Below are 24,776 nucleotides of genomic sequence, written 5' to 3'. Positions count from 1 at the left end.
GCTTTGCTTTTGAGTGTATTGCTAGTGACATTAGCTTGCAGGGAGCTGTTCGCTGATGTGGTGCTGAAATCAGATGCATTTTCTCCAGAATAACTTTAATTGTCAAAGGCGTAATTTCTGACACATACAAATCCTTAAACGCCTTTTTCCCCCCAATGTCACGAAATAATTTAAACTGCAACTGCCAGTCATCATAAATGACTGAAAATATGTAAACATAAATTCATAATTTCTCGTTTGCTTTTTTTCACATGTGTTTTTAATACTGTTGGCATTATTAGATCTAAATACAAACTTTTTTCTCGCTATATAAAGTTTTATTTACATTTAAAGTATAAATGTATTTGCAGGGTAGGTCTGTAATGTATTTTGTCCATAATGCGTTTAATCTCCTATATTTTAGGTTATGCACTGTAATAAATTATTTTTCGTAGGTCGTAAGTAAAATTATTAGAGTGCTATTTCAGTTTTTCTAATTCAAAATGTTTGCTTCATTGTGTTACCGTTTCTTTGTAATTATTTGTTAAATTCAGTAGCACTTTCTGAGGGAAATTTGTTTCAAAGTAAATAGTAACATTAAATTTTATAATGGGATTTTAATATTAAGTGACCTTTGTTATGGGCTCGACAGGGAATGCAACACTTTCAGCTTTATTCATAACCTTTAAGAGATGAGTTTGAAACGAACATAACCGCTCGGTGTCAGTATTACTCTATGATATGCTGGGGAGATTATTCCCTGCCCTTGATGGTGACATGCGCAGTGTTTTAATAGGAGCCAGTGTGAGGCGAATAAAAGTATTGTGGTTATGGTGGATTGACGATACGACGCAGGACGTCATTTGAACTATTTATCTGATTTGTGACACTACACCGTTTATCCTGTTGTGAGTAATCACGGACGATACATGTCTCGTCCTGGAATACTTTTGCTGTAATCGCTCGCGAGTCGCGATGGATAAGGATGGACAAAGGCGCAGATGTGGGTACTGGTGGATTGCTTTGTGTTTGATGCTGCATTGTAAGCAGCCTGTTTCAGCACAGATCAGATATTCTATTCCAGAGGAGGCGAAAGAGGGATCACACGTGGGAAATATTGCTAAGGATCTCGGTCTTGATGTCAGTTCGTTAGAGCACAGACGATTCCGTATTGTTTCTGGATCTAAGGACATCTTTTTCCAGGTAAATCAGAACAATGGCATCTTGTACGTTCATAAGAAAATCGACCGAGAGGAGATTTGTGATGGCAATGGCGCATGTCTGCTAAGCTTAAAGATTGCAGTTGAAAATCCACTCGAAGTTCACTATGTTGAGGTTGAAATAACAGATGTAAATGATCACTTCCCTTCTTTCCCAGAAAAAGACGTACACGTAGAAATTGCAGAAAACACAGTAAAAGGCACTCGCTTCGATCTTCCAACCGCGAGAGATTTGGATGTTGGCGTTAATTCCATTCGTTCCTATCGGCTCGGACAAAACGATCATTTTGACATCGAGATAAGAGACAGTGAATATGGGGATAGAAATCCTTTTCTGCTTTTACAGAAACCCTTAGATAGGGAGAATCAAGAGAAGCACGTCTTAACTTTGACTGCAATTGATGGTGGAAATCCACCAAAATCAGGCACTTTAAATATAACTGTCACGGTCCTTGATGTTAACGACAACCGCCCAATATGCAACCGAGACACGTACACTGTTACGTTGAATGAGAACGTCTCTCCCGGTTTTATGATAACATTTGTTAATGCAACTGACCCAGATGAGGGCGTTAATGGAGAAGTTGAATATACTTATGGTAGAAATGTGCAGCGAAAAGTACATGATGTTTTTGATTTGGACAAGGTGACAGGTGAAATACGTGTCAAAGGCAAAATAGATTTTGAAGAGAACGAAATTTATAGTGTAAATATAAAAGCATCTGATAAGGGACGCCCTCCACTACATACTGACTGCAGAGTTATCATTAAGATTATAGATGTAAATGATAATGAACCTGAGATTGAAGTCACGTCGCTTTCTAATATTGTTTCTGAAGATGCAAAACCCGGGACAGTAATTTCTCTTATAAGCATAATGGACAAAGATTCGGGGATTAACGGTAAAGTTGTTTGTAGCTTGTCAAAGAATGTGCCATTTGAGTTGAAACCATATGTTCAGCAGAACATGTATTCTCTAGTAACAAAAGAGAGTTTGGACCGGGAGGTTGCGTCCCATTATGACATTACAGTAACAGCTACTGATTTAGGCAATCCAGCTCTTTCCGCGTCAAAATCTCTAAGCGTAGAGGTGTCTGATGTTAACGATAATACACCGCAATTTCCCCACAGCCCTCTTGAGATTTACCTGTTTGAAAATAATGCACCTGGAGAGTCAATATTCTCTGTCAGCGCCACTGACAAAGACAAAAATGAAAATGCCCATATCACTTATAATATTATAAGAGGTGATCAGACACAAAGCGATATGACTTCATTCCTCAATATCAATTCTGAAACAGGCGTAATTAGCGCTCTCAAATGTTTTGACTTTGAAACGGTAAAAAAGTTCCAGTTCCAAGTTATTGCTACAGATTCTGGAAGTCTGTCTCTGAGCAGTAACGTGACAGTGAACGTGTTTATTCTGGATCAGAACGACAACGTTCCAGTGATCTTATATCCAGTCAGCGCTAACGGTTCTGCTGAGGGTGTGGAAGAGATTCCCCGGAATGTGAACGCAGGTTATTTGGTGACTAAAGTCAGAGCCTATGATGCAGATATAGGATACAACGGCTGGTTATTGTTTTCACTGCAGGAAGTTAGTGACCACAGTCTCTTTAGTTTGGACCGCTATACAGGACAGATAAGAACCCTTCGCTCATTCACAGAAACAGACGAGGCCCAGCATAAACTGCTCATACTGGTCAAAGACAATGGGAACGTTTCACTCTCAGCAACAGCGACTGTGATTGTCAAAGTTGTGGAGCCCAAAGAGGCTTTTGCAGCTTCTGATGTTAAAAACACAATAAAGGACGAGGAGGAAAACGACGTGACATTTTATCTGATCATCACTTTGGGCTCGGTTTCAGTGCTTTTTGTCATCAGCATCATCGTGTTGATTGTAATGCAGTGCTCTAAATCTACAGACTATTCGTCCAAGTATTTACAGGACACAAATTACGACGGGACTCTGTGTCACAGCATCCAGTACAGATCTGGAGACAAACGGTACATGTTAGTTGGACCAAGAATGAGTATCGGCTCTACAATAGCTCCAGGCAGTAATAGGAATACTCTAGTGATACCAGATCGCAGGAGGAGAGATTCTGGAGAGGTAAGAATAACCAGTTCATTCTAATTACGGTCACCATATTGCTTTGTTTTTTGTTTTTTTTTCGTTTTCTTTTTTTCGTTATAATTGTAATTTCTGCAAAATGTTATGCTTTTACAGAGTTGTGATTTGCAAAAACTTATTCAGTACTTTGTTTGACATCTTTGTCTGATCGCATAACAGCTCGCCGGGAGCTGTCCACTTAGTTGGTGCTGAAATGAGATGCAGTTCATTGAGAATTTGTTAAAGCCGTAATTTCTGTGACATTAAAAATGTTTAAACCGCCTGTTTTTGATGTCATTAAAACATTTTCAAAAGCATCATTGTTAGTCGTCAAAAATTACTGAAAGGTTATAAACTTAAATCTACTTCATGTTGATTTAAATCTAAATGTGCAACTTATTGTAGATTTAAATCGTTTCAGTATTATATATGACTGACAGTGATGATTTCTAGTATTTTTTTAATATTTATATTTTTTAAGTATTTTAAACCACTTGGTGTCGGTGTTGCACTAGCATTTGTCCATGATCTTGAGTCCTGCCCCTGATGATGACGTGAATAGGGCTGTATTGTTTCTTTCTCACACACACACACACAAACACACACTGAAGGGTCGGGATGAATCGACAATTCGCTACTGACGGCACTTAAAGACTGGTTTCATATTTTGTAATTTGCTCATGATGTACTTGCCATAAACATTCTACTACGGCCTCTAATAATCGAGGATATATACAGTCGCCTTTAGAGAAAGCGCTTATAAACCGCTCGCGATGGAAGCCGGAGGACAAAGGCGCAGATGGGAGTACTGCTGGATTGCTCTGTGTATTTCTTTTCTTCTTGACTCCGGACAGCAGGTTTCAACACAGATAAGATATTCAATTCAAGAAGAAGTGAAAGAAGGAACCGCTGTGGGAAATATTGCTAAGGATTTGGGTCTTGAAGTAAGTAGCTTGATGGAAAGGCAGTTTCGAATCGTTTCTGGATCTAAAGAGGAGCTTTTTCAGATAAATCAGGAAAATGGCATTTTGTACGTTAATAAGAAAATCGACAGAGAGTCTTTGTGTGCTGGCAGCGGTGTTTGTATGGTGAATTTAAAAACCGTTATTGAAAATCCACTCGAGATACATTATGTGGAGGTAGAAATATTAGATGTAAACGACCACTCTCCTAGATTTCCTGATAAAGAGCAGCGCCTCAGAATTTCTGAAAATACGCTGCCTGGTGCTGATTATCAGTTACAAGCTGCCAGAGATCCCGATTCTGGGACTAATTCGGTCCGGTCTTATAAGTTAAGTCCTAATGATCATTTTGAAATTCGAGTTAGAGAAAGTGACGAGGATAAAATGCCATTTTTAATACTAAAGAAGGCTGTTGATAGAGAGATTACAACAACATACAAGCTGCTTCTAACAGCAGTTGATGGAGGGAATCCTCCGAAATCTGGGTCTGTTAACATTACAATTAATATTCTAGATACAAATGATAATCGCCCTGTATTTAGTCGAGAGACATATTCTCTGACATTAGAAGAGAACTCTGCTATAGGCACTGTGGTTCTTCGAGTAAATGCTACTGATATGGATGAGGGCACAAACAGTGAAATCGAATACAGTTTTGCAACGTTAAACCGCAAAGTGCATGATGTTTTTGAGCTCGATCAGGTCACAGGTGAAATACGTGTAAAGGGGAAGGTGGATTTTGAAGACACAGAAGTTTATAAACTCGATATTCAGGCCTCAGATAAGGGGCATCCATCAATGTCTGCAAACTGTAGAGTTGTCGTTAAGATTATTGATGTGAATGACAACCAGCCAGAGATTGAGATTACGTCACTTTCTAAGAACATCCCTGAAGATTCTAAGCCTGGAACGGTCATTTCTCTCATCAGTGTGACTGATAAAGACGCCGGGATCAACGGTAAAGTGATTTGTCAGTTAAACAAAAATATTCCCTTTGAGCTAAAGCCTTCCTTCAAAGATAATATGTACTCTTTAGTAACAAAAGATCGGTTAGATAGAGAAACCGATTCACAGTATGAAATTACAATTATCGCCTCTGATTTAGGACAGCCGTCTTTGACTGCATCGACCACTCTTAGCGTTCAGATTTCTGATGTGAATGATAATGCTCCAGAATTTTTAATAAATCCTCTAGATCTTTACTTGGTGGAAAATAATGCTGCCGGTTCGTCTATAATTTCAGTAAGCGCCTCTGATAGAGACAGTGCTGAAAATGCCATGATATCTTATCACATAATTAGAGGTGATGGAACACAGAACGATTTGTCGTCTTTCTTGAATATAAATTCCGAAACAGGTGTTGTTTATTCGTTAAAGAGCTTTGACTTTGAAACGTTAAAAACATTTCAGTTTCACGTGCTCGCTAAAGACTCTGGAAGTCCGTCTCTGAGCAGTAACGTGACAGTGAACGTGTTTATTCTGGATCAGAACGACAACGTTCCAGTGATCTTATATCCAGTCAGCGCTAACGGTTCTGCTGAGGGTGTGGAAGAGATTCCCCGGAATGTGAACGCAGGTCATTTGGTGACTAAAGTAAGAGCCTATGACGCAGATATAGGATACAACGGCTGGTTATTGTTTTCACTGCAGGAAGTTAGTGACCACAGTCTCTTTAGTTTGGACCGCTATACAGGACAGATAAGAACCCTTCGCTCATTCACAGAAACAGACGAGGCCCAGCATAAACTGCTCATACTGGTCAAAGACAATGGGAACGTTTCACTCTCAGCAACAGCGACTGTGATTGTCAAAGTTGTGGAGCCCAAAGAGGCTTTTGCAGCTTCTGATGTTAAACACGCAGTAAAAGACGAGGAGGAAAACGACGTGACATTTTATCTGATCATCACTTTGGGCTCGGTTTCAGTGCTTTTTGTCATCAGCATCATCGTGTTGATTGCAATGCAGTGCTCTAAATCTACAGACTATTCGTCCAAGTATTTACAGGACACAAATTACGACGGGACTCTGTGTCACAGCATCCAGTACAGATCTGGAGACAAACGGTACATGTTAGTTGGACCCAGAATGAGTATCGGCTCTACAATAGCTCCAGGCAGTAATAGGAATACTCTAGTGATACCAGATCGCAGGAGGAGAGAGTCGGTAGAGGTAAGAATATTCAATTCATTATAATTACGGTCACCGTATTGTTTTTTTAATTGTTTTATTTGTATTATTCGTTATAAGTAATTTCTGCAAAATGCTCTGCTTTTACAGAGCTGTGATTTCATAGCGCAAAAACTTGTTCAGTACGTTTTGACATTTTGTCTGATCGCTTATAAGTAACAGCTCGCAGGGAGCTGTCCACTGCGTTGGTGCTGGTATTAGATGCATTTCTTTGGGAATTTGTTAAAGGCGTTCTTTTTTTTTCTGTGTCATTAAAAATGTTTAAATTACTTGTTTCGGATGTCATGAAAACATTTTCAAATGCAACACTGTTAGTCGTCAAAAAATACTGAAAGTTTGTAAACTTAAATGTACTTCATGTTGATTCTAAGCAATACTTCTCACAGATTTACGTTTACATCGTTTCATTATTATTTACAACTGACAGTAATGATTAAAAAAAAAAAATTACGTATTTTAAACCACTTGGTGTCGGTGTTGCACTAGCATTTGTCCAGGGTCTTGAGTCCTGCCCCTGATGATGACGTGAATAGGGCTGTATTGTTTCTTTCACACACACACACACACACACACACACACACACACACACACACACACACACACACACACACACACACACACACTGAAGACTCGGGATGAATCGACAATTCGCTACTGACGGCACTTAAAGACTGGTTTCATATTTTGTAATTTTCTCATGATGTGCTTGCCATAAACATTTTACTACGGCCTCTAATAATCGAGGATATATACAGTTGCCTTTAGAGAAAGCGCTTATAAACCGCTCGCGATGGAAGCCGGAGGACAAAGGCGCAGATGGGAGTACTGCTGGATTGCTCTGTGTATTTCTTTTCTTCTTGACTCCGGACAGCAGGTTTCAGCACAGATAAGATATTCAATTCCAGAAGAAGTGAAAGAAGGAACCGCTGTGGGAAATATTGCTAAGGATTTGGGTCTTGAAGTAAGTAGCTTGATGGACAGGCAGTTTCGAATCGTTTCTGGATCTAAAGAGGAGCTTTTTCAGATAAATCAGGAAAATGGCATTTTGTACGTCAATAAGAAAATCGACAGAGAGTCTTTGTGTGCTGGCAGCGGTGTTTGTATGGTGAATTTAAAAACCGTAATTGAAAATCCTCTCGAGATGCATTATGTGGAGGTAGAAATATTAGATGTAAACGACCACTCTCCTAGATTTCCTGATAAAGAGCAGCGCCTCAGAATTTATGAAAATACGCTGCCTGGTGCTGATTATCAGTTACAAGCTGCCAGAGATCCCGATTATGGGACTAATTCGGTCCGGTCCTATAAAATAAGTACTAATGATCATTTTGAAATTCGAGTTAGAGAAAATGATGAGGATACAATGCCATTTTTAGTTCTGAAGAAGGCTGTTGATAGAGAGATTACAACGACATACAAGCTGCTTCTAACAGCAGTTGATGGAGGGAATCCTCCGAAATCTGGGACTCTCAATATTATTATTACTGTTCTAGACATAAATGATAATCGACCTGTATTTAGTCGTGAGACATATTCTGTGATATTAGAAGAGAACTCTGCTATAGGCACTGTGGTTCTGCAAGTAAATGCAACTGATGTAGATGAGGGCCCAAATAGTAATATCGAATACAGTTTTGCAACGTTAAACAGCAAAGTGCATGAAGTTTTTGAGCTCGATCAGGTCACAGGTGAAATACGTGTAAAGGGGAAGGTGGATTTTGAAGATACTGAAGTTTACAAACTCGATATTCAGGCCTCAGATAAGGGGCATCCTCCCATGTCTGCAAAGTCTAGAATTGTCATTAAAATTATTGATGTGAATGACAACCGGCCAGATATTGAGATTACGTCACATTCTAAGAACATCCCTGAGGATTCTAAGCCTGGAACGGTCATTTCTCTCATCAGTGTGACTGATAAAGACGCCGGGATCAACGGTAAAGTGATTTGTCAGTTAAACAAAAATATTCCTTTTGAGCTAAAGCCTTCCTTCAAAGATAATATGTACTCTTTAGTAACAAAAGATCGGTTGGATAGAGAAACTGATTCACAATATGAAATTACAATTACCGCCTCTGATTTAGGACAGCCGTCTTTGACTGCATCGACCACTCTAAGCGTTCAGATTTCTGATGTGAATGATAATGCTCCAGAATTTTTAATAAATCCTCTAGATCTTTACTTGGTGGAAAATAATGCTGCCGGTTCGTCTATAATTTCAGTAAGCGCCTCTGATAGAGACAGTGCTGAAAATGCCATGATATCTTATCACATAATTAGAGGTGATGGAGCACAGAACGATTTGTCGTCTTTCTTGAATATAAATTCCGAAACAGGTGTTGTTTATTCGTTAAAGAGCTTTGACTTTGAAACGTTAAAAACATTTCAGTTTCACGTGCTCGCTAAAGACTCTGGAAGTCCGTCTCTGAGCAGTAACGTGACAGTGAACGTGTTTATTCTGGATCAGAACGACAACGTTCCAGTGATCTTATATCCAGTCAGCGCTAACGGTTCTGCTGAGGGTGTGGAAGAGATTCCCCGGAATGTGAATGCAGGTCATTTGGTGACTAAAGTCAGAGCCTATGACGCAGATATAGGATACAACGGCTGGTTATTGTTTTCACTGCAGGAAGTTAGTGACCACAGTCTCTTTAGTTTGGACCGCTATACAGGACAGATAAGAACCCTTCGCTCATTCACAGAAACAGACGAGGCCCGGCATAAACTGCTCATACTGGTCAAAGACAATGGGAACGTGTCACTCTCAGCAACAGCGACTGTGATTGTCAAAGTTGTGGAGCCCAAAGAGGCTTTTGCAGCTTCTGATGTTAAAAACGCAGTAAAAGACGAGGAGGAAAACGACGTGACATTTTATCTGATCATCACTTTGGGCTCGGTTTCAGTGCTTTTTGTCATCAGCATCATCGTGTTGATTGTAATGCAGTGCTCTAAATCTACAGACTATTCGTCCAAGTATTTACAAGAGACAAATTACGACGGGACTCTGTGTCACAGCATCCAGTACAGATCTGGAGACAAACGGTACATGTTAGTTGGACCCAGAATGAGTATCGGCTCTACTATAGCTCCAGGCAGTAATATGAATACTCTAGTGATACCAGATCGCAGGAGGAGAGATTCTGGAGAGGTAAGAATAACCTGTTCATTATAATTACGGTCACCGTATTGCTTTGATTTTTTTTTTAGTCATTATAATTGTAATTTCTGCAAAATGTTATAATTTTACAGAATTGTGATTATAGGGCAAAAACTTATTCAGTATTTTGTTTGTTTGACATCTTTGTCTGATCGTATAACAGCTCGCAGGAGCTGTCCGCTGCGTTGGTTCTGAAATTAGATCCAGTTCATTGAGAATTTGTCAAAGGCGTAATTTCTGTGTCATTAAAAATGTTTAAACCGCCTGTTTTTGATGTCATTAAAACATTTTCAAAAGCATCATTGTTAGTCGTCAAAAAATACAGAAAGGATATAAACTTAAATCTACTTCATATTGATTTAAATCTATACTTATTGTAGATTTACATCGTTTCAGTATTATGTATACTGACAGTGATGATTTCAAGTATTATAATGTTTTTAAGTATTTCAAACCACTTGGTGTCGGTGTTGCACTAGCATTTGTCCAGGGTCTTGAGTCCTGCCCCTGATGATGACGTGAATAGGGCTGTATTGTTTTTTCACACACACTGAAGGCTCGGGATGAATCGACAAGACGCTACTGACGGTACTTAAAAAGACTGGTTTCATATTTTGTAATTTGCTCATGATGTGCTTGCTATAAACATTTTACTACGGCCTCTAATAATCGAGGATATATACAGTTGCCTTCAGAGAAAGCGCTTATAAACCGCTCGCGATGGAAGCCGGAGGACAAAGGCGCAGATGGGAGTACTGCTGGATTGCTCTGTGTATTTCTTTTCTTCTTGACTCCGGACAGCAGGTTTCAGCACAGATAAGATATTCAATTCCAGAAGAAGTGAAAGAAGGAACCGCTGTGGGAAATATTGCTAAGGATTTGGGTCTTGAAGTAAGTAGCTTGATGGACAGGCAGTTTCGAATCGTTTCTGGATCTAAAGAGGAGCTTTTTCAGATAAATCAGGAAAATGGCATTTTGTACGTCAATAAGAAAATCGACAGAGAGTCTTTGTGTGCTGGCAGCGGTGTTTGTATGGTGAATTTAAAAACCGTTATTGAAAATCCACTCGAGATACATTATGTGGAGGTAGAAATATCAGATATAAATGATCACTCTCCTAGTTTCCCTGAAAAGGAGCAGCGTCTAATCATTTATGAAAATACACTGCCTGGTGCTAATTATCAGTTACAAGCTGCCAGAGATCCCGATTATGGGACTAATTCGGTCCGGTCTTATAAGTTAAGTCCTAATGATCATTTTGAAATTCGAGTTAGAGAAAGTGATGAGGATAAAATGCCAATTTTAGTACTAAAGAAGGCTGTTGATAGAGAAATTACAACGGCATACAAGCTGCTTCTAACAGCAGTTGATGGAGGGAATCCTCCAAAATCTGGGACTCTTACTATTAATATTACTGTTCTAGATATAAATGATAATCGACCTGTATTTAGTCGTGAGACATATTCTGTGATATTAGAAGAGAACTCTGCTATAGGCACTGTGGTTCTTCGAGTAAATGCTACTGATATGGATGAGGGCCAGAATAGTGATATTGAATACAGTTTTGCGACGTTAAACAGGAAAGTGCATGATGTGTTTGAGCTCGATCAGGTCACAGGTGAAATACGTGTAAAGGGGAAGGTGGATTTTGAAGATACAGAAGTTTACAAACTGGATATTCAGGCCTCAGATAAGGGGCATCCTCCCATGTCTGCAAACTGCAGAGTTGTTATTAAAATTATTGATGTGAATGACAACCAGCCAGAGATTGAGATTACGTCACTTTCTAAGAACATCCCTGAGGATTCTAAGCCTGGAACGGTCATTTCTCTCATCAGTGTGACTGATAAAGACGCCGGGATCAACGGTAAAGTGATTTGTCAGTTAAACAAAAATATTCCTTTTGAGCTAAAGCCTTCCTTCAAAGATAATATGTACTCTTTAGTAACAAAAGATCGGTTAGATAGAGAAACCGATTCACAGTATGAAATTACAATTATCGCCTCTGATTTAGGACAGCCGTCTTTGACTGCATCGACCACTCTTAGCGTTCAGATTTCTGATGTGAATGATAATGCGCCAGATTTTTTAATAAATCCTGTAGATCTTTACTTAGTGGAAAATAATGCTGCCGGTTCGTCTATAATTTCAGTAAGCGCCTCTGATAGAGACAGTGCTGAAAATGCCGTGATATCGTATCACATAATTAGAGGTGATGGAACACAAAACGATTTGTCGTCTTTCTTGAATATAAATTCCGAAACAGGTGTTGTTTATTCGTTAAAGAGCTTTGACTTTGAAACGTTAAAAACATTTCAGTTTCACGTGCTCGCTAAAGACTCTGGAAGTCCGTCTCTGAGCAGTAACGTGACAGTGAACGTGTTTATTCTGGATCAGAACGACAACGTTCCAGTGATCATATATCCAGTCAGCGCTAACGGTTCTGCTGAGGGTGTGGAAGAGATTCCCCGGAATGTGAACGCAGGTCATTTGGTGTCTAAAGTCAGAGCCTATGACGCAGATATAGGATACAACGGCTGGTTATTGTTTTCACCGCAGGAAGTTAGTGACCACAGTCTCTTTAGTTTGGACCGCTATACAGGACAGATAAGAACCCTTCGCTCATTCACAGAAACAGACGAGGCCCAGCATAAACTGCTCATACTGGTCAAAGACAATGGGAACGTTTCACTCTCAGCAACAGCGACTGTGATTGTCAAAGTTGTGGAGCCCAAAGAGGCTTTTGCAGCTTCTGATGTTAAACACGCAGTAAAAGACGAGGAGGAAAACGACGTGACATTTTATCTGATCATCACTTTGGGCTCGGTTTCAGTGCTTTTTGTCATCAGCATCATTGTGTTGATTGTAATGCAGTGCTCTAAATCTACAGACTATTCGTCCAAGTATTTACAAGACACAAATTACGACGGGACTCTGTGTCACAGCATCCAGTACAGATCTGGAGACAAACGGTACATGTTAGTTGGACCCAGAATGAGTATCGGCTCTACAATAGCTCCAGGCAGTAATAGGAATACTCTAGTGATACCAGATCGCAGGAGGAGAGATTCTGGAGAGGTAAGCGCCCTTCAACTTATATAAAGAAATTTGAATTTTACCATGTCTGTTATAGTGTTGGTGTGTTTTACAGTTTTCGCTTGATATTATTCAGTTGTTTTTTTTTCGTGGAATTAAATAAGACTGGTTAATTAATTTATTGGTAAATGAAAAATAAATAAATAGTAATTTTGTATTCCAGGCCAATAATCTAAAAAGAGCGTAAGTGGTGCTGTCCGTGGTGCTGAACTCTCATCCTCTTTCAGGGTCGCTGACCATTTATTTCTCATTTTTAATGTTTAGTATTTAAATCTATTTATATAAAAGTTTGATCTTTAATATTTATTTCTCAAATATAACATGTTGGTAAGTGAATCTCAAAATGTATATTACTATATTAGTTTTCACCGGACGGTGTCAGTGTAATATAAGGAGAAAGAGGTTTCGTCCTTCCCATCGGTTCACCATGCGCAGGTCTGTTTTCTTCTGTGCAGAGGGTGAACACGAAACGGCAACCACGACGGTCTTCCGTCGTAAAATAACCATACAATCGTTGTGTTTGTTATTTATAAGTTACAAGAAATGGACGTTTACGCTCGTACGCTGAATTGATACTTGCAAGCAAGGCTGCTTTAGTGAAATCGTTTAACATGGAATCCGGAGGACAAAGGCGCAGATTGGAGTACTGGTGGCTTTCTCTGTGTTTCTCTTCACTGCTGTGTTTCAAGCAGCAGATTTCAGCTCAAGTAAGATATTCTATTTCAGAGGAGGTAAAAGTGGGATCTATTGTGGGAAATATTGCTAAGGATCTGGGTCTCGAGATCAACGCTTTAGAGGACAGACGATTTCGTATTGTTTCTGGGTCTGAGGAAACGCTTTTCCAGGTAAATCAGAACAATGGCATTTTGTATGTGCATAAACGGATCGACAGAGAAGAGCTGTGTGACGGAAACACGGCTTGCATTGTGAACATTAAGACAGTTGTGGAAGATCCTTTAGAGGTCCATTATGTAGCAGTTGAGATTACGGACGTGAATGATCATTCGCCCAGTTTTCCAGAGAAAAAGCAGAGAGTCGAAATTGCAGAGAGCACCCAGCCAGGAGCGCGCTTCCAGTTACAAGCGGCGCGTGATCCAGATATTAGTGTAAATTCTGTGCGATCATACAAACTGAGCCAAAACGAACATTTTGACTTAGAAATACGGGACAGGGGCGACGAAAAAAACCCATTCCTGCTTTTACGGAGACCTCTGGATAGAGAAAACCAAGCTGAACATAATTTAATATTAACAGCTGTTGACGGTGGAAGTCCTCCCAAATCAGGGGTATTAAATATTACTGTCACGGTTCTCGATATCAATGACAATCGCCCTGTATTTAGCCAAGAGGTTTACACTGTTAACTTACAAGAAAATGTGCCAGCTGATACCGTTGTGATGAAAGTTAATGCTACTGATATTGACGAGGGGTTGAATGGTGAAGTGCGATATAGCCTAGGTGGCAATCTAAACAGTAAAGTTAATAACATTTTTGTGTTGGACAGTGTCTCAGGGGAAATTCGAGTTAAGGATAATATTGATTTTGAAAACGTTGAGGTGTACAGACTAGATGTATTTGCGTCTGATAAGGGGACACCGCCAATGACAGTAGACTGTAGAGTTATAGTGAAAATCTTAGATGTGAACGATAACACCCCTGAAATAGAGATTACGTCACTCTCTAATATTATCCCTGAAGATTCAAAACCTGGAACTGTAATTTCGCTCATTAGTGTGTCAGATAAAGACTCTGGTGCAAACGGCAAAGTTGTATGCACTTTGTCTTCTAATGTGCCATTTGAACTCAAACCGTCTGTTCAGCACAATATGTATTCCTTAGTATCCAAAACGGTTTTAGACAGAGAAGCCATGTCTCATTATGAGATCACAATAATTGCGACAGACCTAGGTCAACCCCCTCTGACCTCAATTAAAACTTTAACCGTACAGGTGTCTGATGTGAATGACAACAGTCCGGAATTTATTCAAAATCCCCTCGAACTATATTTAATGGAAAACAACGTACCAGGTGCCTCTGTCTTCTCAGTAACTGCGTTTGACAAAGACGTGAATGATAATGCTTTAATTTCATATCATCTAATTAGAGGTGACGGGACGCAAAATGACATCGCTTCATTCCTCAACATTAATTCAGAAACAGGCGTAATTCATGCCTTAAAATGTTTTGATTTCGAAACTGTTAAAACGTTTCAGTTTCAAGTTGCTGCTACAGACTCTGGAAGTCCGTCTCTGAGCAGTAACGTGACAGTGAACGTGTTTATTCTGGATCAGAACGACAACGTTCCAGTGATCTTATATCCAGTCAGCGCTAACGGTTCTGCTGAGGGTGTGGAAGAGATTCCCCGGAATGTGAACGCAGGTCATTTGGTGACTAAAGTCAGAGCCTATGACGCAGATATAGGATACAACGGCTGGTTATTGTTTTCACTGCAGGAAGTTAGTGACCACAGTCTCTTTAGTTTGGACCGCTATACAGGACAGATAAGAACCCTTCGCTCATTCACAGAAACAGACGAGACCCAGCATAAACTGCTCATACTGGTCAAAGACAATGGGAACGTTTCACTCTCAGCAACAGCGACTGTGATTGTCAAAGTTGTGGAGCCCAAAGAGGCTTTTGCAGCTTCTGATGTTAAACACGCAGTAAAAGACGAGGAGGAAAACGACGTGACATTTTATCTGATCATCACTTTGGGCTCGGTTTCAGTGCTTTTTGTCATCAGCATCATTGTGTTGATTGTAATGCAGTGCTCTAAATCTACAGACTATTCGTCCAAGTATTTACAGGACACAAATTACGACGGGACTCTGTGTCACAGCATCCAGTACAGATCTGGAGACAAACGGTACATGTTAGTTGGACCCAGAATGAGTATCGGCTCTACTATAGTCCCGGGCAGTAATGGAAATACTCTAGTGATACCAGATCGCAGGAGGAGAGATTCTGGGGAGGTAAGGATATCATAAAATCTTGATATCGAATTATTTTAATTTATACAAAATTTCAGTCTGTTTTGTAAATATGTACACATTGAATATGCTTACTTCAAATATTGTATTCTGATAATTGCAATGAGAAAATTGTATTTTCGCAATGAAGTCAATAAAAATTGTGTAATGAAAAGACATTTTTACTCTGATAGCACTCTGGATATTTCTTTAAGAATGTGCTATACACTTAAGTCCACCCGGTGTCAGTGCTGCACTAATGTTGCATGGAAAACCTTTCTGCTTGTGATGACGTGAAGGGCATTGTTCCTCATTTGGAGAGGCTTGTGTGCGCGAGCGGTTCAGAAGGAAGGTGCACGGACATAATTGCATTGGCGTTTAAGTGAAGGACCATATTTTGGGTTAGGTTTCCAGTTCTATATGACACATGAAATGCACGTCATCAAATGTACAGTTTAGCTGCTGGACAAATCATTCCGATGTTCGCGATGGGAGACAGAAGACAGCGGCGCAAATGGATTGTTTTGTGCATATTTTTTCTGTTTTGCTTCGAACAGCAGGTTTCAGCTCAGATAAAATACTCTGTTCCAGAGGAGGTCAAAGAGGGATCCGTTGTAGGAAATGTTGCTAAGGATTTGGGTATTGATGTCAGTGCTTTGGTGGACAGGCGCTTTCGTATCGTTTCTGGATCTAAGGATGCTCCTTTTCAGGTAAATCTGAACAATGGCATGTTGTATGTTCAAAAGAGAATCGACAGAGAAGAGCTTTGTGTCGACAATGAAGTCTGCCAAGTAAATCTCAAAATTGCTATCGAAAATCCTCTCGAAATTCATTATGTAGGCGTTGAGGTTACGGATATCAACGATCATGCTCCTGTTTTCCCCGAGAAAGAACAGATTTTGAAGATCGCAGAAAATACTTTACCTGGTGCTGATTTTCAGTTGCTCGCAGCTCGCGACCCAGATTCTGGAGGGAATGCCCTGCGTACATACAAACTGAGTCATAACGAACATTTTGAATTGGAGATTAGAGATGGCGGTGAGGATAACAAGATCCCTATTCTTAAGCTGCAGAGACCCCTTGATAGGGAGCGACAAAGTAAGCATCATTTAGTGTTAACCGCCCTCGACGGTGGAAATCCAGCGAGATCAGGCGTTATGAACATTACCATAGTAGTGCTCGATAATAATGATAACAGACCGATGTTTAGTAAAGATGTGTACTCGGTGACAATTAATGAAAATCTTCCTTTAGGGAGTCTGATATTACAAGTGAATGCCACAGACGCAGATTTGGGCTTAAACGGTGAAGTACAATATTCTTTTGTGAGCAACTTAAAGAAAAAGGTGTATGACACATTTGAAATAGACAGGAATACAGGTGAAATTCGTGTTATTGGTGATGTTGATTACGAAGACACAGAAGTATACAGAGCTGACGTCACAGCCTCAGACAGTGCAGAGTCTCCCATGACGACAAACTGTAGAGTTGTCATAAAAGTTACAGACATAAATGACAATAAACCAGAAATAGAGGTCACCTCGCTTTCCAATCTAATACCTGAGGATTCCAAACCAGGAACTGTTATTTCACTGATTAGTGTAACAGATAAAGACTCAGGTGCTAACGGAAAAATAGTATGCAGTCTTCCTGATGGGACTCCGTTTGAGCTTAAACCTTCTTTTCAAGAAAATATGTATTCGCTTGTGACGAAAAGGGCTTTAGATCGCGAAATTATTACTCATTATGATATTTTATTAACGGTCACTGATTTAGGGCAACCTCCTCTGTCCTCAGTGAAGACTTTAAGCATTGATGTTTCAGATGTGAATGATAATAAGCCAGAGTTTCCTCAAAATCCTCTCGAGATCTTCTTATTAGAAAACAATTCACCAGGTGCATCTATTTTTTCAGTTAGCGCACTTGACAAAGACATAAACGATAATGCTGTAATTTCATACCATATAATTCGGGATGACAAAACAAAAGGAGATTTGGCTTCATTTCTGAATGTCAATTCTGAAACTGGAGCTATCTATGCGCTGAAAAGTTTTGATTTTGAAACGGTGAAAACAGGACAGTTCCACGTGCTCGCTACAGATTCTGGAAGTCCGTCTCTGAGCAGTAACGTGACAGTGAACGTGTTTATTCTGGATCAGAACGACAACGTTCCAGTGATCTTATATCCAGTCAGCGCTAACGGTTCTGCTGAGGGCGTGGAAGAGATTCCCCGGAATGTGAACGCAGGTCATTTGGTGACTAAAGTCAGAGCCTATGACGCAGATATAGGATACAACGGCTGGTTATTGTTTTCACTGCAGGAAGTTAGTGACCACAGTCTCTTTAGTTTGGACCGCTATACAGGACAGATAAGAACCCTTCGCTCATTCACAGAAACAGACGAGGCCCAGCATAAACTGCTCATACTGGTCAAAGACAATGGGAACGTTTCACTCTCAGCAACAGCGACTGTGATTGTCAAAGTTGTGGAGCCCAAAGAGGCTTTTGCAGCTTCTGATGTTAAACACGCAGTAAAAGATGAGGAGGAAAACGACGTAACATTTTATCTGATCATCACTTTGGGCTCGGTTTCAGTGCTTTTTGTCATCAGCATCATCGTGTTGATTGTAATGCAGTGCTCTAAATCTACAGACTATTCGACCAAGTATTTACAGGACACAAATTATGACGGGACTCTGTGTCACAGCATCCAGTACAGATCTGGAGACAAACGGTACATGTTAGTTGGACCCAGAATGAGTATCGGCTCTACAATAGCTCCAGGCAGTAATAGGAATACTCTAGTGATACCAGATCGCAGGAGGAGAGATTCTGGAGAGGTAAGAGCTTTGTGAATTATATCAAACAACTTTCTCAGTCTTACTGTTAACAAAATGTACATTTTGATTTCAGTATCTCGTTCACTATGTGATATGTTTATGTTCTGACTTATAAGATCACCATTTATTCATTGTTGCTTTTATTTAGAAAGCTTTAGATGTTTGAATATTCGCTGTCCATGGTGCTGAAATTTTTCACCTTTGCAGTGCAACAGTCCTTTCCTGTTATAGTTTGGTCGAAAATTACTTATCCTCTTCTTTAGTTTTACCATTTGAAATGTATGTATAATAGGGATGGTGCGATAAGAAAATGTGCGTAATATTAAATCAGTACTTTCAAAAGTTTCGAAGATATTTGTGCTGGGCTGTCATTTTGCGATCTCCTCAAGGTTCCATACAGTATATCAATTAATGTTTACCTGTTTGTACCATTTGGTGTCAGTGTTACATAAGGTTATGCATGAGAGATTTTGCCCTGCCCATTGATATGTGGTGCGCATGCTCTGTTTTGTTCGTTTACACTGAGATGGGAGCTAGTCTGTCTCACGAGAAGCTGGATATGGAAATTTCCCTCTGTTATTATATAAAAGCGACAATATTACAAAGAATACACGCTGTCATGAATGAGTAGGCCGCTCTTGCAAAATATCTGAATTTTATTTATTTTTCAAAGGATTTTTTTTAACGATGGCATCCACAGGACAAAGACGAGAATGGGAGTGCTGGTGGATTGCTTTGTGTTTCTCTTTGCTGCTGAGCTTCGGGATGCAGGTTTCAACTCAAATACGATATGCTATACCAGAGGAGGTAATTGAGGGATCTGTTGTGGGAAATATTGCAAAGGATTTGGGTCTTGATGCGAATACCTTGGTGGACAGGCGTTTCCGTATCGTCTCTGGATCGAAAGATGCTCTTTTTGAGGTAAATCAAAACAATGGCGAATTATATGTTAGTAAGAAAATTGACAGAGAGGAGCTGTGTGATGGAAATAGCTTGTGCTTGATCAATCTGAAAATCGCCGTTGAAAATCCACTTGAAATACATTATGTTGGAGTAGAAATTACAGACGTGAATGATCACAGTCCTCGTTTTCCCGAGAAAGAACAGCATTTTGAAATGGCTGAAAGCACTGTGGCAGGTGCACGTTTCGAACTACAAACTGCAAGGGATCCGGACACTGGAAGCAACTCCATTCGTTTTTATAAGCTAGCAAAGAATAATTATTTTGAGCTGGAAATGAGAGAAGGTGACGAAGAGGAAAAAAATCCAATTTTAGTCTTACTTAAACCTTTAGACAGGGAGCAAAATTCAGAGCACAGACTTGTGCTGACTGCAGTGGATGGAGGCATCCCTCCGAAGTCAGGTGCTTTAAATATTTCTATTATTGTTCTTGATTCAAACGATAACCGCCCTGTATGTAGTAAAGATATATATCCAATAACTCTTCCAGAAAACACACATATGGGTACAGTAATAGCACGCGTAAACGCTACTGATTCTGATGAGGGTTTAAATGGGGAGGTTATTTACACTCTGGGAAAAACTAGTAGAAGGAAAGTACATGAAACATTTAGCCTTGATAGTGTAACTGGTGAAATTCAAATTAAAGAGCCAATTGATTTTGAGGAGAACGATATACACAGGTTGACCGTCCAGGTCACGGATAAAGGACAGCCGCCGATGACCACTGACTGCAGAGTCATTATAAAGATCACAGATGAGAATGACAATAAACCTGAGATCGACGTCACGTCCCTTTCTAACTTAATTTCCGAGAATTCAAAACCCGGAACTGTAATCTCTCTGATTAGTGTATCAGATAAAGACTCTGGTGTTAATGGCAAGGTTGTTTGTAGTCTTTCTGACAATGTTCCGTTCGAATTAAAACCATCTGTTCAGGAAAATTTGTATTCTTTAATTACTAAAGAGTACTTGGACAGGGAACTTGTGGCAGATTATAAAATCACAATCAAAGCCAGTGATCTTGGTCAGCCGCCTCTTTCCTCTTTTAAAACCGTTACTGTGCAGGTGGCTGATGTTAATGATAACAAACCAGAGTTTGACAAAAATCCCCTCGAACTTTATTTAGTGGAAAATAACACGCCTGGTGCATCAGTATTCTCTGTGAGCGCGTCAGACAAAGATCTAAATGAAAATGCTGCAATTTCATATCACATAGTTAGAGGAAATGGATCAGATAGTGATATGTCGTCGTTTCTCAGTATTAACCAAGAAACTGGCGTTATCCATGCGCTGAAGAGTTTTGACTTTGAAACTGTTAAAAAGTTCCAGTTCAAAGTTGCTGCTACAGACTCTGGAAGTCCGTCTCTGAGCAGTAACGTGACAGTGAACGTGTTTATTCTGGATCAGAACGACAACGCTCCAGTGATCTTATATCCAGTCAGCGCTAACGGTTCTGCTGAGGGTGTGGAAGAGATTCCCCGGAATGTGAACGCAGGTCATTTGGTGACTAAAGTCAGAGCCTATGACGCAGATATAGGATACAACGGCTGGTTATTGTTTTCACCGCAGGAAGTTAGTGACCACAGTCTCTTTAGTTTGGACCGCTATACAGGACAGATAAGAACCCTTCGCTCATTCACAGAAACAGACGAGGCCCAGCATAAACTGCTCATACTGGTCAAAGACAATGGGAACGTTTCACTCTCAGCAACAGCGACTGTGATTGTCAAAGTTGTGGAGCCCAAAGAGGCTTTTGCAGCTTCTGATGTTAAAAACACAGTAAAAGACGAGGAGGAAAACGACGTGACATTTTATCTGATCATCACTTTGGGCTCGGTTTCAGTGCTTTTTGTCATCAGCATCATCGTGTTGATAATGCAGTGCTCTAAATCTACAGACTATTCGTCCAAGTATTTACAGGACACAAATTACGACGGGACTCTGTGTCACAGCATCCAGTACAGATCTGGAGACAAACGGTACATGTTAGTTGGACCCAGAATGAGTATCGGCTCTACAATAGCTCCAGGCAGTAATAGGAATACTCTAGTGATACCAGATCGCAGGAGGAGAGATTCTGGAGAGGTAAGCGAATTTAAAGAAATAATGGACAATATGTCTAAGCAAAATGACTGCTTTGGTTATGTAGTAGGCTACATCTGATTTTCTAACTCTTTTTTGTTATTTTACCCCGTATTTTAAAGGTAGACGTTAAAAATGCGCAAACGTTCATTTAAGATTTGTGTAGGTTGAAATGTATTTTGGAGGGCATTGGATGGTATAAATATCTAAAAGCGTAATTTTTCATCTTGCATTTGTTTATTCGTTTTTGTTCATTTTGTTGCAAATGTTATGGATTGTCTTGAGTTAATAAGCATTTTTTCTTTTTGCAACGTAAGAGTTTACATTTACTTCTCCTTTTGTACCATGTGGTGTCAGTGTTACATTAGGATATGAAGTAGAGATTTGACCCTGCCTTTATGTGGCGCGCATGGCTGTTCCGTTCATTTATACTGTGATAGCAGCTGACGAGTGTAGCGCGAGAAGCGGAGGGACATATTCTAAAATTGTATCGATGTTATTTAAGAATGTTGCGTCTGGGAATACACAATTTTAACTGAAAACAACCGTGACTTCTTTAAAGCTGCTTTAAAGGAACCTTAACGATGGATGAACAAAGGCGCCGATGGGAGTACTGGTGGATTTATCTGTGTTTCTCCTTTCTTCTCGGCTTTGGAAAGCAGGTTTCAGCTCAGATAAGATACACTATTCCAGAAGAGATGAAAGAGGGGTCTGTTGTGGGAAATATTGCTAAGGATCTGGGACTTGACGTGAGTACTTTGGTGGATAGACGGTTCCGTATAGTCTCTGGTTCTAAAGACGCGTTTTTCCAGATAAATCAGAACAATGGCGAATTGTATATTCACAAAAGCGTTGACAGGGAGGCGCTTTGTGACGGAAACGGTGCATGCGTAGTAAATCTAAAAACTGCAGTCGAAAATCCTTTAGAAATTCACTATGTTGCAGTAGAAATAACAGACATAAACGACAACCATCCTAGTTTTTCTGAACAGAATCAGCATTTAGAGATTGCAGAACACACTCCTACAGGAACGAGCTTCCAGCTGCACGCAGCACGAGACCAGGATGCCGCACCATATTCTGTTCGCTTGTATAAATTAAGTCAGGATGAAAATTTCGAGATTGACATTAGAGACAGCGATGAGGACAAAATCCCCTTTTTAGTGTTGAGAAAACCACTCGATCGCGAAAATAAGGCAGAACATGTGCTGATTTTGAAAGCCCTCGATGGTGGAAACCCTCCAAAATCAGGTACGCTTAACATCACCGTTACCGTATTGGATATTAATGATAATCGCCCAGTGTTCAGTCAAGACCCATATTCTGTCAGTTTACAAGAAAATTCCCCAATTGGAACAACTGTAATTAAAATAAAAGCAACTGACAGGGACGAGGGCTCAAACAGTGAAATTGAGTATTCACTTGGTAAAACTTTAAAACGCAAAGTTTATGACGTATTTCAATTGGATCGCATTACAGGCGAAATAAAAGTTAAAGGCAATGTAGACTTTGAAGACACGGACGTTTACAAACTGGATGTTCAGGCTTCAGATAAAGGTCAGCCTCCTTTGTCTGCCCAAGGACGAGTTATTATAAAGATACAAGATATAAACGATAATAAGCCTGAAATTGAGCTGACATCATTATCTAATATTGTTGCTGAGGACTCCAAACCTGGCACAGTAATTGCTTTGATAAGTGTCTCAGATAAAGACTCTGGTGTCAATGGTAAAGTTGTGTGTAGTCTCTCAGAGAATGTTCCTTTTGAGCTGAAACCCTCTTTCCAAGATAATATGTACTCGCTGGTGACAAAGGGGCGTTTGGATCGTGAACTTGTGCCCCACTATGACATCATAGTTACAGCAACAGATCTAGGTCAACCCCCTTTATCATCAATTAAAACATTAAGCATCCAAGTAGCAGATGTGAATGACAACCGACCTGTGTTTTCTAGTAATTTCCTCGAACTTTACATATTTGAAAATAACGTTCCTGGAGCCTCAATATTCTCAGTGAGAGCATCTGATAAAGATGTGAATGAAAATGGTGTGATTTCGTATCAGATCAATAGAGGTGGAGGGACACAGAACGACATAACGTCATTCTTGAATATTAATTCGGAAACAGGGGTTATTCACTCGCTTAAAAGTTTTGATTTCGAAACAATTAAAACGTTTCAGTTTTACGTGCTCGCTACAGACTCTGGAAGTCCGTCTCTGAGCAGTAATGTGACAGTGAACGTGTTTATTCTGGATCAGAACGACAACGTTCCAGTGATCTTATATCCAGTCAGCGCTAACGGTTCTGCTGAGGGTGTGGAAGAGATTCCCCGGAATGTGAACGCAGGTCATTTGGTGACTAAAGTCAGAGCCTATGACGCAGATATAGGATACAACGGCTGGTTATTGTTTTCACTGCAGGAAGTTAGTGACCACAGTCTCTTTAGTTTGGACCGCTATACAGGACAGATAAGAACCCTTCGCTCATTCACAGAAACAGACGAGGCCCAGCATAAACTGCTCATACTGGTCAAAGACAATGGGAACGTTTCACTCTCAGCAACAGCGACTGTGATTGTCAAAGTTGTGGAGCCCAAAGAGGCTTTTGCAGCTTCTGATGTTAAACACACAGTAAAGGACGAGGAGGAAAACGACGTGACATTTTATCTGATCATCACTTTGGGCTCGGTTTCAGTGCTTTTTGTCATCAGCATCATCGTGTTGATTGTAATGCAGTGCTCTAAACCTACAGACTATTCGTCCAAGTATTTACAGGACACAAATTACGACGGGACTCTGTGTCACAGCATCCAGTACAGATCTGGAGACAAACGGTACATGTTAGTTGGACCCAGAATGAGTATCGGCTCTACAATAGCTCCAGGCAGTAATAGGAATACTCTAGTGATACCAGATCGCAGGAGGAGAGATTCTGGAGAGGTAAGAAAATGACTTCTACATCTGTGTATTAGTTAAAGGAAACCGTTTTAAGACACACCTCGTGTGTTGCTGTCCATGGTACTGAAGCTGCTCAGGTTTATTTATAATTTAGACTTAATTGTTATGGTAAAAATAATTGTTTACATTGCCAAAGCAATATTAAATATGCAAACATATAATCGTTGAAGAAATATATATAATAGTAATAGTAATTGTAATAGCAGATCCCAGGAGGGGAGATTCTGGAGAGGTGAGCGAGGTTTTTTTTT

At 40.0% G+C, this 24,776-nt stretch overlaps 6 protein-coding genes across 6 annotated transcripts in view; all 6 read left to right on the top strand.

Annotated features, from left to right (window-relative positions):
* The first annotated feature begins 806 nt into the window (after window positions 1-806).
* Window positions 807-3,827, top strand: LOC311303899 (protocadherin gamma-A5-like). The gene has a single exon (XM_084430648.1). It carries the CDS (start codon window positions 955-957, stop codon window positions 3,334-3,336), a length of 2,382 nt encoding a protein of 793 aa, XP_084286774.1. The 5' UTR covers window positions 807-954; the 3' UTR covers window positions 3,337-3,827.
* A 75-nt stretch (window positions 3,828-3,902) lies between these two features.
* The window catches only part of LOC311303904 (protocadherin alpha-3-like), a 54,101-nt gene continuing 33,227 nt past the window's right edge, over window positions 3,903-24,776 (top strand). The window contains exon 1 of the mRNA XM_084430653.1: window positions 3,903-6,443. Within this exon, the coding sequence (XP_084286779.1) occupies window positions 4,086-6,443 (2,358 nt within the window). The 5' untranslated portion in view covers window positions 3,903-4,085. The remainder of the gene's footprint in view (window positions 6,444-24,776) is intronic.
* On the top strand, window positions 7,091-9,633 carry LOC311303900 (protocadherin alpha-3-like; the record flags this gene model as incomplete). The annotated part of the gene is made up of 1 exon (XM_084430649.1): window positions 7,091-9,633. The coding sequence occupies exon 1, from the start codon at window positions 7,252-7,254 to the stop codon at window positions 9,631-9,633; it is 2,382 nt and encodes a 793-aa protein (XP_084286775.1). The 5' UTR covers window positions 7,091-7,251.
* LOC311303934 (protocadherin alpha-8-like) overlaps window positions 10,174-24,776 on the top strand; it is a 47,834-nt gene continuing 33,231 nt past the window's right edge. The window contains exons 1-2 of the mRNA XM_084430680.1: window positions 10,174-12,696; window positions 15,522-15,686. Of these exons, the coding sequence (XP_084286806.1) occupies window positions 10,339-12,696; window positions 15,522-15,686 (2,523 nt within the window). The 5' untranslated portion in view covers window positions 10,174-10,338. The remainder of the gene's footprint in view (window positions 12,697-15,521; window positions 15,687-24,776) is intronic.
* On the top strand, window positions 16,018-18,538 carry LOC311303892 (protocadherin gamma-A5-like; the record flags this gene model as incomplete). Its single annotated transcript, XM_084430641.1, has 1 exon — window positions 16,018-18,538. The coding sequence occupies exon 1, from the start codon at window positions 16,130-16,132 to the stop codon at window positions 18,536-18,538; it is 2,409 nt and encodes an 802-aa protein (XP_084286767.1). The 5' UTR covers window positions 16,018-16,129.
* Window positions 18,879-24,740, top strand: LOC311303883 (protocadherin gamma-A5-like). Its single transcript, XM_084430632.1, has 2 exons — window positions 18,879-21,571; window positions 24,343-24,740. The coding sequence occupies exons 1-2, from the start codon at window positions 19,211-19,213 to the stop codon at window positions 24,517-24,519; spliced, it is 2,538 nt and encodes an 845-aa protein (XP_084286758.1). The 5' UTR covers window positions 18,879-19,210; the 3' UTR covers window positions 24,520-24,740.

The sequence above is a fragment of the Rutilus rutilus genome (assembly GCF_951802725.1).
Source record: "Rutilus rutilus genome assembly, chromosome: 14".
Classification (NCBI taxonomy): Eukaryota; Metazoa; Chordata; class Actinopteri; order Cypriniformes; family Leuciscidae; genus Rutilus; species Rutilus rutilus.
Note: the sequence above shows the minus strand (reverse complement) of the source record. Positions and strands in the feature narration are given on the sequence as shown.